General features: G+C 38.5%; 3 protein-coding genes across 4 annotated transcripts in view; all 3 read left to right on the forward strand.

Moving 5' to 3' along the window:
• Positions 1 to 11,907, forward strand: part of LOC109978220 (tumor necrosis factor receptor superfamily member 14) — a 164,018-nt gene extending 152,111 nt beyond the window's left edge. The window contains exon 9 of the transcript XR_010667505.1: positions 11,275 to 11,907. The gene's annotated coding sequence lies outside the window, so the exon portion shown is untranslated. The remainder of the gene's footprint in view (positions 1 to 11,274) is intronic.
• LOC136176979 (tumor necrosis factor receptor superfamily member 5-like) overlaps positions 1 to 13,928 on the forward strand; it is a 94,473-nt gene that overhangs the window by 36,511 nt on the left and 44,034 nt on the right. The window lies entirely within an intron of this gene.
• LOC136181027 (tumor necrosis factor receptor superfamily member 14-like) lies at positions 2,524 to 11,907 on the forward strand. 2 transcript variants are annotated; one of them, XM_065960980.1, is made up of 9 exons: positions 2,529 to 3,002; positions 5,882 to 6,001; positions 6,315 to 6,408; positions 6,668 to 6,793; positions 7,074 to 7,229; positions 10,533 to 10,620; positions 10,692 to 10,879; positions 10,984 to 11,012; positions 11,097 to 11,907. In XM_065960980.1, exons 2-9 carry the CDS (start codon positions 5,960 to 5,962, stop codon positions 11,199 to 11,201), a joined length of 828 nt encoding a protein of 275 aa, XP_065817052.1. In that variant the 5' UTR covers positions 2,529 to 3,002; positions 5,882 to 5,959; the 3' UTR covers positions 11,202 to 11,907. The 2 variants fall into 2 exon arrangements, with proteins under 2 accessions (XP_065817051.1, XP_065817052.1); XM_065960979.1 differs by having other exon boundaries at positions 2,524 to 3,002; positions 10,984 to 11,907.

The following is a 13,928-nucleotide window of genomic DNA, read 5'->3' on the forward strand; positions in this document are numbered from 1 at the left end:
TTTATATCTGATAATGTTTGAAGATAAAGCATCGACTTCATTCCACTCGCTGTGGACGTGTTATGTGTTAAGACAACAAAAACCTCAAAACATCATAACTTTCATTCTAACTTTTTATTTTAAAAGCTGCCATGAAATCAGACAAGTCAGGAAGAAACAGTCAGAGAAACCTCCAGAGAAATCCTGGAGGGACAGATTGACGATCTTACCGATGGGACACCTCAGACAGCACTCGTCTCCAAACACATATTCTGTCCAATGGCAGGTGAGGGTTTGACTTACGAATATATTTATCATAAAAATCTGTGAAGAGAAAAAGAAACATCAGAAACATTCCTGTGGTGATGAAGCTGATCAGGAGTTTGAGGTTATCTTTAAACTGCTCTGAATGTGGGATGATGGAGGCTGCTGAAATAAGACTGCGGTCAAGCCAGCCGCTCCTCGAGTTTACATGGTGAAGTGAGCCGCCCCTAAATGTGAAGTGCTCACGTATTCTGATCTTTATGGTAAATGCTCCGGACTGCAGAGCGAGCAGGAGGAACAGACAGAGAGAGCGATGAAGTGAAGTGCTGAATGTCTAGGTCTTACCATAAAACTGACTATGAGATACAAGTGTATGAAACGGGAGTAAACAGAATACAGTACAGGGAATAGCTTCGGAGGTCGGGGAAGTTAGAAAACAATAATTATATATATTTTCTTACATAAGTAGACAATGATTCTGATATGGTTGGACTTAGTACTTCCTAGACTACATGCACCTGTACTATGAAGTACTTTTACTGTGTACTTTTTAAGAAATCCATTGTAAAAGTCCATAATAAATCACTATAATGAGTAAAGTCAGAAAGAAAGACTCATTATAGTGACAGTGTATTGTAAAATGGGCTGCTCACTTCACCATGTAAAAGCGAGGAGCGGCTGGCTTCACCGCAGTGTTGGATGGAGCTGAGAGAAAAGAAAAAAAAAGATATTTGATACACAAAATGTCATTAAAAATACAAAAACTACTAAATCTTAGAGTGTAATAAACCCAAATAACTTCAGTAAGATGACATAATTCTCTATGAAGCGTCTGCTAAGTGAATTGTAGTTAGTGGTGGTAGTAACCAATAATGTAAATTAAGAACTAACACCATCTGGGGGCAGTGTTGCCAGATCTCGCAAGAGAAACAAGCAACCAGCTCTATGGAAACAAGCCCAAAACAAGCGACCTGGCTCCTCAAATAAATATAATGAAGCACAACAGGTGACCTAACCTACCACATAGTGTAAAAGATAGATCACTTGACAGCAGGATATATATATATATATATATTTATTTGTTTGTCTTGTCTCATTTTGATTTGAAACGGTGAAATCCATATCCGTAAGCCTCATGGATTTTGGTGAAGTTCTTTTTGCTTTTCAGTGCCAGCATCATCAGCATGCTGTATTATGGTCGGATCCAGTCTCTTTCTCTTTATGATATTTTTTTCCATTTAGCCAAAACTTTTAGGCTAATGACTTAAGTTGGATTTGTTGGTGTAGCTGGTCTGGCTTGACACTGTGTGAAAGGTTCTCTGTTGTGCTGTGTGGATGAGATGAAGACCAAGGACTCTGTTAGCAGCTGGAGCAGGTTTATTTTCACACCTGTGTAAAATAAAATACACTCAGTACAGAAACTTCACATGGACCTACCCTTCCTGAAAGGTTGCTGCCTGCTCTCCCTAATGTTCAACCCTTCACACACAAGGAGAGGGAGAAAGGCTTAATGGACACACAATGGTTTAACAGAAGACACAGGGCAAAGGCTCTTACAAAACCGTCATCTGGAGATCAGGTTTAGATCACTGATGTAAAAGCACAAGGAACAGTGACGCACGCCCACCACATCAACTCTGCATGTGATCCTCGTGCTCATTCAGGGACTCTGAACACTTAGTGAGGAATAAAAACAAGTTTTAAACCATCAATGAATAAGATTATAAAGTTCAGATTGATGCACTTCATCAGCTGTTTGTCATGTTGAAGAAAGTCTAAAAACTCCTCCTGACATCACTTTACTTTACAGACTAACATGATGATCATCTCTGATGACTCCTTTAATCATAGTTCATCAAATCTGAAACAATGAAGGGATAAAAGATTCAAATCTAACCTGAGGTGTCTGACATCTTTAAGAGAGTCACTGGCTGTGTTTGAGTCAGAGAAGATGAACATTTATCTGATTTGATTGATTTTTATGAACACATCAGTTTCAGTTTGTTATCCTGTTTTAGTAAAGCTTCACTTTTATTTCACTTTAAGAAAAATGTTTTTTGTGTCATTATGGTTATAATTATATATCAGGTTAAATGTAATTAGATAGTTTACATCTTTTAGTTTTATTCTGTCTTTTTCTTACAAACCAAACTCGACACTTTCAGGATTTCTCCATCAGTAAAGAAAATATCAATAATTAATAAATTAGAGATCAAGGCTCCTCAAACAGAAACAGACTTTCTTTTTATTCTCACAGTCACCTCATCATCTTTCTGAAGCTGCACCATGAAGACACACGACGAGCACAGAACAGTTTATAGACTACATGTTTGAACCTCATGCTGGTCTTCTTTCTGGTCCTGATGTCTCGTTTAGGAGCTGATCATGAAACCTGCTCAAATGTTTTAAATGATATTCACAGAGCTTCAGAAGCAGACAGGAGAATAAAGAGAGAACAGATAAAGAGCAACATCAGAATAATAAGATTCAAAGTGAACCCAACATGACAGAATCAAATATAAAGCTGAAGAGAAACACACGAGCTGCATGTCATGAGACAATAAAGCAAAGTGAAGAATAATAAAGAGAAACTTCTGCAGACATGTTTCTGTCTCGATGAGGAGAAAAAGCAACTGAAAGCTTTCAGTCACAGGTTGGTTTCTGGTTTTCCGACCTGCCGTCTTCTTCTATTTTACAGTCTCATTTATATCCTGACGCTCCGCCTCTTTATGTACAGCCTCTGGTCTCCATGTAACGAGGTACGTAGCAGTTTTTTCTCTTCACATTTCTTTAAAATGAGTCACACAGAGCAGGTTAAAACTCTGTTACAGTCTGTTGTTAGTATGTTAAAGTCTTCCGGTGTAAGTGTGACATGTTTCATGTCTGTTCCGGTGTTTTACCGAGAAAAAGTTTGTCTGCTGAAACAGTCTGAACTTTGAGCCCAGTGAACAAACTGGCTGCTACACTCTCTGTGCTTCCTGCTCTGTGTCTGACTCATCAGCGGTCAGGAATCAGTCGACGTTAAATAGAAATATTCAGACAAAGCTGGAACAGACTCGACGCTAGTGACAAACACTGAACTGAATCAGCTGCAGGGGTTCAAATTATTTCAGAGGATTGAGAATTTTTTATTTATTTTAGAGAAGTGTTTGTCTTGAAACCACAGATTCATGCTCACTGACAGAAGAGTTAGTCATGTGATCATTGTGGTGACCTCTCAGTGATAAATGATGATTAAAACGTAACCATGATCTTTGTTGGCTTCATTAAAGATAAAAGAGAGAAGTGTTTCAGTTTAAAATCAGAGAAGAGGATTTCTGCTGGACTCTGTCCTGTAAGAGACACAGGATTAAAGTCCAATACAAGATAAAGATCTAAAAGGAACTACAACACATGCCCTATTCTCCATATAAAGACATCCTCATGTTGATTCATGGAAATAAGGTCCCACATGAATCCTCCCACTGTTTAAACTGAGAGTGTTTGGACAGAAACAGGAGGTTCAGCTCTGAAGGAGTCTGAATCTTCTGCAGGGTAAGAGCTCAACTCTGATTTAATACTGTAGGAGCCTTATTGCTTTTCATGTTCTAATTGTGGTTCACTTTGTAATATTTTGGGTTTGTATGTGGACAGTCTTTATGTTTAAATGATTTAAATAGAAGAGGTTTTTTCATTATTTAAAGTAATTTAATAAGTGTTTCAATATTTACATTAAAATGTATAATTTGGATGTAGGAGACAAATTGAAACAGCTTTAAATTCATTGGATCTGAAAAGGGGAGGAGCTTGTGGAGTTAATTGGTGTTAATTGAAACTAGCAGAGAGTGAAGTCTCTCAGTAGGGTTACATGGTGCTAGATATTTGTTTGTTTAGACTTTTTAAATGCATGTAAACATCTTAGTCCGACCTACATCGGACCATAACGAACATCTCATCATCGGAAAAGAACACCTCGATAAGTCCTTTGCGTTCTGCGCATGCTCGAGAATTTCACCCGAAGTGGAAGGAGATGACGTAATAAACAGAAGTGTTGTTTCCTTCTGTTGTTATCGCCGCAGCCAAAAGATCCGCTGTTCTTCTAATATGAATTATTAGAATGTAAATAATGTATGTAGCTGTAGCGTCGTCCATCTCCTCGTACGCCATCTTTGTTTGAATGCCTCCAGAGAGTTTGGGTGCGTTAGATTTGTCCCTCCTATCTCCTTTCACTATCCACTTTACCTTAACCCCGCGAAAACGTCATGAGATCAAGGAGAGATGTTAGGAGAATTCATAAAGGACTTAAGGAAAGGCGATCTCGTTGCTCTTTATAATCCGACCGCATTTTCCACTAGGCGACGTCATTAAATGCGACAGGCCGGCGGAGGTTAATGACGTGAGTCTGCCGTGTTGAAACTACAATGTTCCGAAAATAAACTACAAAAAACGCATCTAAAAAACTTTTTCTGTGCCTTCTTACCGGTGAAATAATCCTAATCACCACAAGGTTGGGATTGAAATAAAAGAAATATGGACTACCAGGCTACAAGTAATAAAAGTGAAACCATCACCTTCCTGTCCACTCAGAAATCAACGTCAACATAAATATGAAATTAATTGTTACATTTATATAAGATATAACCTACACATAATGTTTTATACAAATGTGCAACTGCACAGCATTCTTAAATGAATGAAATATGTTGAATAAAACATCATCTGATAAAAATGTCTCTTATCTTTTATCTCTGACATGATCTGTGTCTCTTCACGATAATCGTTCATTTCCGTGAACGGTCGGATGCGCGACTCGCTTTAAATGTTGCGGCCGCAAGGAATTGTGGGGCGTCATATCTCATCTCCTTTCGTAAAGGATAGTCCAGTGTATCCTAAGCTAAAGGAGGTTATAAAGGAAGCATTGACCCACCTTTTCTTAACTTTTAGAGGGTGCGTTCGAATTGTTCCTCCTATCTCCTTTCACTAGCCACTTTACCTTAACCCCGGAAGCATTTAAGTGGCGGCCATGATAAGAGCCGTTCGAATTCTCTAAAAGTTAAGGAAAGGTGGGTCAATGCTTCCTTCATAACCTCCTTTAGCATAGGATACACTGGACCACCTTTTACCAAAGTTCAGTTTATTGGTTTTAACTTCCGTTCTGCACCTTGTCCTGTGGCACTAACAAACTGGTTTCATGTTTTTCCAGCACTTATCTCTATGAACTGATTCTACATTAAACCTAGACTCTGTGCTCGGAGGTCTGGTCAGATATCTCAAAGAACAATCTGTTCTACATCAAACATTTCTACTGGAGTGAACAATCTGATTGATGCTGTGTCTCAAAGACTATCAGTTTTTAGATTTCCTGAGCTCCTTGAATGCATCATTGATGGTTTAACAAACCAACATTTTAAAAATGGTTTTCATTTCCTCTCGAGACCTGATCTGCATCATCATTTTTATTTGTACAAACTTCAGACCCGGTAATGCCAGAAATTCACAAGAACATCAGTTTTATGGTTCAGATGTCTGAAGTGATCCTGAGAGGAGCCTCTGTGAGAGGAGAGACGACAGAGCTGCACATCTCAGTTACAAGAGAAGCTATAAAGGTGATCATGTTCACAGCAGTGTTTAATTTCTGCATTTCTCTTTCTGTTTTCAGGTGATGTCGTCGTTAAATCCCTAAATCTCAGTGAGATGACGTTTGCAGCCCCAGAAAACTTTGATCCTGGAGTTTAAAATGAAGTTCATAAGAAATCCTCGGTTCACGGCTTCATTGCTGGTAAATGATCTTCACTTGTTCCTCCTCATCTTCAACACTTCTGTCTTTGTGATCTTTCCCCTGAAGGACTGTATTATTCTGTTCACTGAAAGCTACATCTCATCTTCTGATTGGTTTTTCCCTCTGTGGTTAGTAAATGTGGTTTAGAGATTCCTCTGAGTGGGAAGGTGAAGTGTCAGAGGTGTAACCACCAAGTGTCTTATTTCAGCAGCCTCCATCATCCCACATTCAGAGCAGTTTAAAGATAACCTCAAACTCCTGATCCGCTTCATCACCACAGGAATGTTTCTGATGTTTCTTTTTCTCTTCACAGATTTTTATGATGAATATATTCCTAAGTCAAACCTTCACCTGCCATCGGACAGAATATGTGTTTGGAGACGCGTGCTGTCTGAGGTGTCCCATCGGTAAGATCGTCAATCTGTCCCTCCAGGATTTCTCTGGATGTTTCTCTGGATGTTTCTTCCTGACTTGTCTGATTTCATGGCAGCTTTTAAAATAAAAAGTTAGAATGAAAATTATGATGTTTTGAGGTTTTTGTTATCGTAACACATAACACGTCCACAGCGAGTGGATTGTAGTCAATGCTTTATCTTCAAACATTATCAGATATAAAATCCTACAATGTCTGTTTCCTGATGACATTAAAGTTTGTCTTTTCAACAGGGACTCGAGTTAAAACAGACTGTGAGGAGGACAAAAGTACATCCTGTCAGCCGTGCACAGAGGGGACTTTCATGAATAAAATGAACGGACTAAAAAAATGTTTGTCCTGCAGAGAATGTGGAGCAGGTAAATTAATGTTTATGTTGTTTTTATTAACTTTTTAATTTAAAGACAGAAGTTTTATTACTGAGTCCTTGATGAGGAAACTGCAGCTGGAGTGTTGTTCTCTGTATTTCCTGTTTTTTCAGTTTGTTTTTAGAGCAAACCTTAAATCTGAATCTCTCATTGGTTCAGATGTTTTCCTTTGAGTTTACAGCTTGAAGATGTTTTAAATAGTCAGATTCATCATGTTGCTGTTTAGTCTTAAAGCAGTCGAGTATGTCTGTATTTATCTTTGTGTTGACAGGTTCTGCTCTGAAGATGAAGACGTCGTGTACGATACGATCAGACACAGTTTGTGAACCTCTGGAAGGATTTTACTGCTCAGAGTTTACAGGGTACGACTGTTTTGAAGCAAAGAAACACAGACGCTGTGAACCAGGAGAATACATCAGTCAGAGAGGTGGGTTCATACATGTAACTCCACACACACACACACACACACACACACACACACACACACACACACACACACACACACACACACACACACACACACACACACACACACACACACACACACACACACACAGACAAACAAAATATTCCTCCTGAGAATTGAAGCAATGAGCTGTTTGTGTTATTCCAACATCAAACTGTTCCTGTAGCTACAGATGAACTGGTGACTAAAGGGAAGTTCAAGTTATTGTCAGAAGAGAAGCTGAGAGGACTTGTGTCAGAGAGAAAGTGAAAGAAAAGCATGATTACATTCCTTAAGGATGTGAAAACACCGAGATTACTGACCCAAAGATCACTTCCCTGAGTGCTTCATGGGCCTGAAGAAGGTCTTGGTGCTGCAGCATGAAGACCGACTGGCTACTCTCACCAGAGCAGCTGCAGCTGGTTTTGTTGACACAGAAAATAGTAAAAGGGAGCAGCTGATCTGATCAAATCACACTGCATGGGTCTCATTTATAACCGTTGCGTACGCACAAAACGGGGTCTGAAACTGGCGTACGCCTTTTCCCACACAAAGTTTGTGATCTATAAAAACAAACCTGAAAGTAAAATGTGCTCACCGGTATGCAAACTCTGACCCAGGCGTACGTTCATTTTGGAGGCATGGGAAATTGGCGACACAGACGGTGAAGTGGTGAATTGCAGCCAGCAGATACATATTGATATCTCTCCCACATTTTATTTCACGAAATATCAAACTTTACTGACAGATCCACGTCATCATAATCATTCAAACCGATGGTTTTATTTAGGCTATAATCGCACATGTGGTGAGCCGTTTCCAATAAGTAACTTTCATTATGAAAATATATTAAAAAAAAATTAAAAAAGTCTGCCACATACATATTGCATCAGCGCCGTCTCGCCTTCATTATCCCGGACGGACCTCAGAGGACCGGACTTGTACACTAATGTAATCACTGATGTAGAGTTAAAAATTAGACTAACACAAAGACCATAGAGCCACCAGTTTTCATTAATATCTTTCAATATCGTGCCTTTATCATCAAGTGTGGCTTTTAGTTTTAATCAAGATTCCTGCGTTAAGACGCACAGAGCGCATAGAGACACGGCGGTGGCTTCACACATTTCACCTTCTCGTTACTCAGCATGTCTTCATCAGCAGCACGTATTTATTCTGTAAAGAATTCAAGTGTGGACATTAAGTCGGGGCATCTCTGAAACGATCATTAGGTCTATATATCCTCATAATTAGTCACAGAGCAGACAGAGTTTCCTACAGAAAAAATGTGGCCAACAATTAAACGTTTTTGTTAGTTGATCAAACCTTTGATTAATAATATCATACAGTGAGGGAGACTGCTGACTGATGTGTCCTCTCTGCCACTATATGAAGAAATCAGTGTGGGTCCCGTAAACATGTAAACATTGCAGATATTCTCGTGCGTAATGATGAACGGTGGATGTTTTGGCACATAGGACAAGGTGAATGCAGCAGTGACGTGGTGTCATTCTCTGATTTTTCTTCAGTTCATGATCCTCCTGCTGCAGCAAATTACCGACATTTTAACCTTCACTTCATTCACAAACTCCTCCGTTTCTGGGTCAGAAAGTTTCGTTTCTTTGTCTAAACTTCCGGGATCCAGCACTCGAAACCTCTGATCTGCCCCCTCGTTTGTATGCATTTTCATTCACGAGCTGCTTTGCATTGACCGTTTATGGTTGATTGTGGGCGTGTAGAGGGCGGAACATGGGACTAATCTACGTGCGTACATTTCCAGGTGGATCGTGATTTATAAAGGGAACATTGCGTGCAGGTGTGCGTACAAACAGTTTTATAAATCTGAATCATTTTGTGCGCACGCCATTTCCAGGTTTTTGGCGCACGTACATTTTTAGGATGGATTCTACGCTCTCTTTTATAAATGAGACCCCTGGACATTTTCCGAATAGTCACAGGTCAGTATGCAGTACGTACTATTCAGTATGGAGTTTCAGTATACTGAACTTTCGTGGTCATTCAGTATGCATTTTTTGGGTCCACCTCAGTATACTGAACATTTCAGTATGGATACTAACTTCCGGGTTTTATGCAGTATGGATCTGATGCATCCTTTCAGGAAATGAATTGTGTTTTACCCACAATGCTGTGCGAAATTAAACATAAATCGTCACGTCACTTCTCCAAATCAAAACAAACGAGCATGGATTAATTGAAACAATTTTTAATCTAGAGTTAAAGTCCCGACTGAAATCACTACTTTTAATTAACAACAGAAAATAAAAAAAATATCAGCATTATCATAAAACCTTTCCCCCTCTATTTAAATAATAATTTCACTATTTAAATGCGTCTTTATTGGTTTATTTTACTTTATATTCCGTATATTACTGTCTTTCATTTGTACTTTTCTTTATGTACTGTATGTTATTTAGTTATTTAATCTGTCTTTTACTTGATTTACATTGTGATATTGTTTTGTTTACCTGACTGTATGTGCGCATTACTCTTCTTGAAGAAAGCTAAACAAAACAAAAAACAACAATGGGTTGATGTGGCCGGTTCCAGAAACATAAATGACGTCACTTCCTTTTTGAATGAATCAGAAGTAGGCACAAATATCTGCCTACTGTGTGTGCATACTGTGTGTGCCTACTATTCGCACAGCATTGTGGGTGGTAAAACACAATTCATTTCCTGAAAGGATGCATCCGATCCATACTGCATAAAACCCGGAAGTTAGTATCCATACTGAAATGTTCAGTATACTGAGGTGGACCCAAAAAATGCATACTGAATGACCACGAAAGTTCAGTATACTGAAACACCATACTGAATAGTACGTACTGCATACTGAACTGTGACAATTCAGAAAGGGCCCTGGTCTTCACACAACATGCTTTCTCTCTCTGGATGAATTCATGCGCCATCTGGTGGCAGAACTTGTAACTTTAGTGTTTGATATTAATCTTATTTCCAGACACAAATATTAGTGAACTTATTTCCTTTGGTTTGTTCAGAGTCTCTGATTGGTTCATATTTTAGACTGCATGGATGATATGTCTGCAGTATTTCATGCATGAAATAAAAAGTTATCAAAGATTGATATTTAATCAAGTTTATAAAGATACTTTTTCTTGGTATCAGGTGAAATTGTTCTGTGAATAAGACTTTAATCTTTAATCTGGACTTTTTTCAGGTGTTTCTTTCTGAGATTCTACTTTAAAGATCTCATCATGTATTTAGTTTAATATTGAAAACTGTCACTGTGTGTATTTCCTGCAGGAACTTCCTCCACAGACACCGTGTGCTCCACCTGCTCTGATGGAACATTTTCAGATGGGACGTTTACATCTTGTCAGAATCACAAACAGTGAGTGAAGCTTCACATCACACATGGACTCTCCAGATGTTCCTGTAATAACTGTCCCTCTATCATTACAGATGTGAATCAGAGGGTCTAGAGCTGCTGAGAGCAGGAACTGAGACAGAGGACGCTCAGTGTGGAGATATACCATCAGACTGGACTGGACTGATAGTCGGTGTTGTTGTTGTTGTTGGTGTGATGTTTTTAGTCTTTGTACTCGGAGTGTGTTATTTCAAACGGAGGAAGATTAGACATAAAAACTCAGGTAAGGTTTCCACTGTGACAATGAAACATGATCATGTTTATTTTATAGATATTATGGTCTGTCTCATCATTTATTTGATTTTTATTTGTAATGTTTTATTCCAGGAAACATAAAAGAAACACTCTCTCACCAGGTATGTTTTAAACTCTCTTTACTCTCAATCTGTTTTATGTTCAATGATTTAATAAAGTCTGTCTTATTAATGTTTCCCATACAGGAAGGTGTGAACCTTAGTGAACAAACCTTGAAGAGTCTGATGTCAGATGAGTCCTCAGGGTCGAAGCTGAGCCAGCAGAGCTTTGATCAAATGTTCTCTGACTGACTGAGATCAACTCTGTCCTGTTTTTACAGATTTACTAAATGTTTGATTTAAACTAAATCTCTTTTCTCCTCAGGGTGAGACGGTTCAGACTGAACTCCTGCAGAGTGAATCATCTCCAGGATCCTGACACACTGTTGATATCTGTTTATATGTATATATGTGTATATGTGTTTATATGTATATATGTATATATGTGTTTATATGTATATATGTATATCTGTTTTTATATCTGGTCCAGTTTTGTTTTTGAGACGATGATTGAACACAAACACTTTCATCAGCGCTCCATCGGCTCTCTCACCATCAAGTTTAAATCTTTTAGAAATTAAAGATTGTCCCTTTCATTTCTTGGGTCGGCTGTGGATCAGTGGTGGTCAGTCGTCTCCCAAGTGAAAGGTCGGGGGTTCAATCCCCAGCTCCTGCATCAACATGTTGATGTTTCTTTGGACAAAACATTTAACCCCAAATAACTCCCTCTGCTGCATCATCAGGGTGTGAATGTGTATAGATGAGTGTGAGCTGAGATGAGATCAGATGTTTTTATCATGATTTTTATTATTTTTTTATTGTTCCTTGTATATTTGTTCACTTTATACATCCAGTCATGTAAAAAAAAGCTTTAATTGTACTGAATGTTAAAATAATTCATGTGATGTCTTTCTGTTAAACTCTTTATTTCTGATTGAACTAAATGTATGACACGAGATGTCAGAGCGCTGTGTGAGGTTACATGTCCCGTAGACTCTTTATGTTTTTGATTCTGTTTTCAGAAAATAAATCAAGTTAATGTTTTTAAATATATTTTTATATCCTTTAGGCCAGAGGTGGGCAACTGGCAGCCCGGGGGCCACATGGGCCCTCGTCAACCCTCAATGTGGCCCTCAGGTCAATTTTTATATATCAAAACATGAAGAAAACATGACAAAATCTGCCATGAACTATTTCCATCATAATATTTGATCACTGGTATATGTTGAGTTAAATTTGAGACATAATTGACTGTTATCGTTTTTGTATACTACAATTTGGCCCCCTGGCAGTCAGAATTAAATGAATGTGGCCCTTGCTGTGACCAAAGTTGCCCATCCCTGCTTTAGGCCAACTTGTTTTGGTCTCGGGAGGAGAGGCTTCAGTCTTTGTTGAAGTGGTCGCAGGTTTGAATCCAGGGCCCCAGTCCTCGTACGTGGTTCAAATAATCAGAGCTGATGTCCTTTTAGCCTGATTTGATTCACGTTATGGTTAAAGGTTGACTAAAGCCTGACTCACTGCGATTTTTCCCCGATTGTGTAAAAGTCGGGGTGGCATGTCGGCTCACACTTTAAGACTGAATAGTTTACGACGCCCGACCAGACCTTGAGATTGACGTACTCACACTGAACGAGTGAAATCGAGACGGTGCTTTGAAAATTGTCAATAAAGTTTCATTTGAAAAAAACAAAGGACGAGGCATATCCACAATTACGAAGGTAAGATCATTAATGTGAATGTTAGCATGTTTGTGTACTGGCATAATGTGTAGTAAGTGCTAACACTATGTGTTTCTATTTGTTTCTTTCTATCACTGTCACAATTTTCAATGTCAGTATGAAAGAAGGATTCCAGCGGAGAGATTAGCGTTAGAGCTGAGTGCTTCAGATCAATGAGGACAAAACAAAAGCCTCACAGTCTGAGTGTAAGGGAAAGTTATGCAGCAGGTTCATGACAGATTTCTGTTCATCAAATCAAGTTTCTGTGAATCATATAGGTGCCACGAGTACTGCTAAAAGCTACTTATAAATATATACATAATTTGATAAACAATTCATAACATTACTGTGTGAAAATAGGCAATGGGATTCACAGAAACTAGATACTAACAGTCTGTGTTTTACCACTTCTCAATATTATGTGCTTCTCATATTTATTAGTAAAGAGAGATTGAGATCAGATATTGTTTGGCTAAATGTATTTAGTTATTATCTTCCTTTTTCTATAATTGTTCCTTCTATAACACATTTTCATTAAGTATTTAAAGTTAAACTGCACTTGCAGCAAGTACAGTATGTATTGTACAACATTGTAACACATTTGTGTATTTTCCCAGATTGCACTAAGGGATACCCGTCCTGTGCAGCTACAAAGCTGCCAGTGTACCTGTGCGGCTGGTGCAGCCTTGTGCAACCATGTGGCAGCACTATTATACCAGACTGCACACTATTCTCAGCTCAACATCACCACTGTCCCCCCAGTGCACAGCTGCACAGAGACAGAACAGCAGTGGCATAAACCAAGAACCATGGTATGCTAACTTTATGACATACTGTGAGGTTATGTAAAGTTCTTTGTCCTTGTTTTTGGAAGGAACGTTTTTTTTGTCTAACTGCAGGGTGTTAAACCTGCTCCTGTAAATGAAATGGTCATCCTTTCAGCCAGACCCAAGGAAAGAAGACTTGCACAGGGAGTCAGGTTATTATTATTTATATATTTTTTGTCATGATTGTTTCTGTAATTATTATCATTTGTGAAAACATTTGAGTTAAAAATCATACACAGACACAAGATCAAAACATGCACATTACCAACATATACATAGACATGAGGTAGCAGTTAAGAAAAAAAGGTGTAGCTCTTGTCCAACACAGAGTTCACATTATTTTACCAGAAGTGTAATGTGCCTTTATGCAGTGTTCGGTATAGTTAGGGTAAAGACTTTTTTAAATAAATGAATACATAGGTAGAGAGAAAATA

This window comes from Labrus bergylta, chromosome 12 (assembly GCF_963930695.1).
Source record: "Labrus bergylta chromosome 12, fLabBer1.1, whole genome shotgun sequence".
In the NCBI taxonomy this organism is placed as follows: Eukaryota; Metazoa; Chordata; class Actinopteri; order Labriformes; family Labridae; genus Labrus; species Labrus bergylta.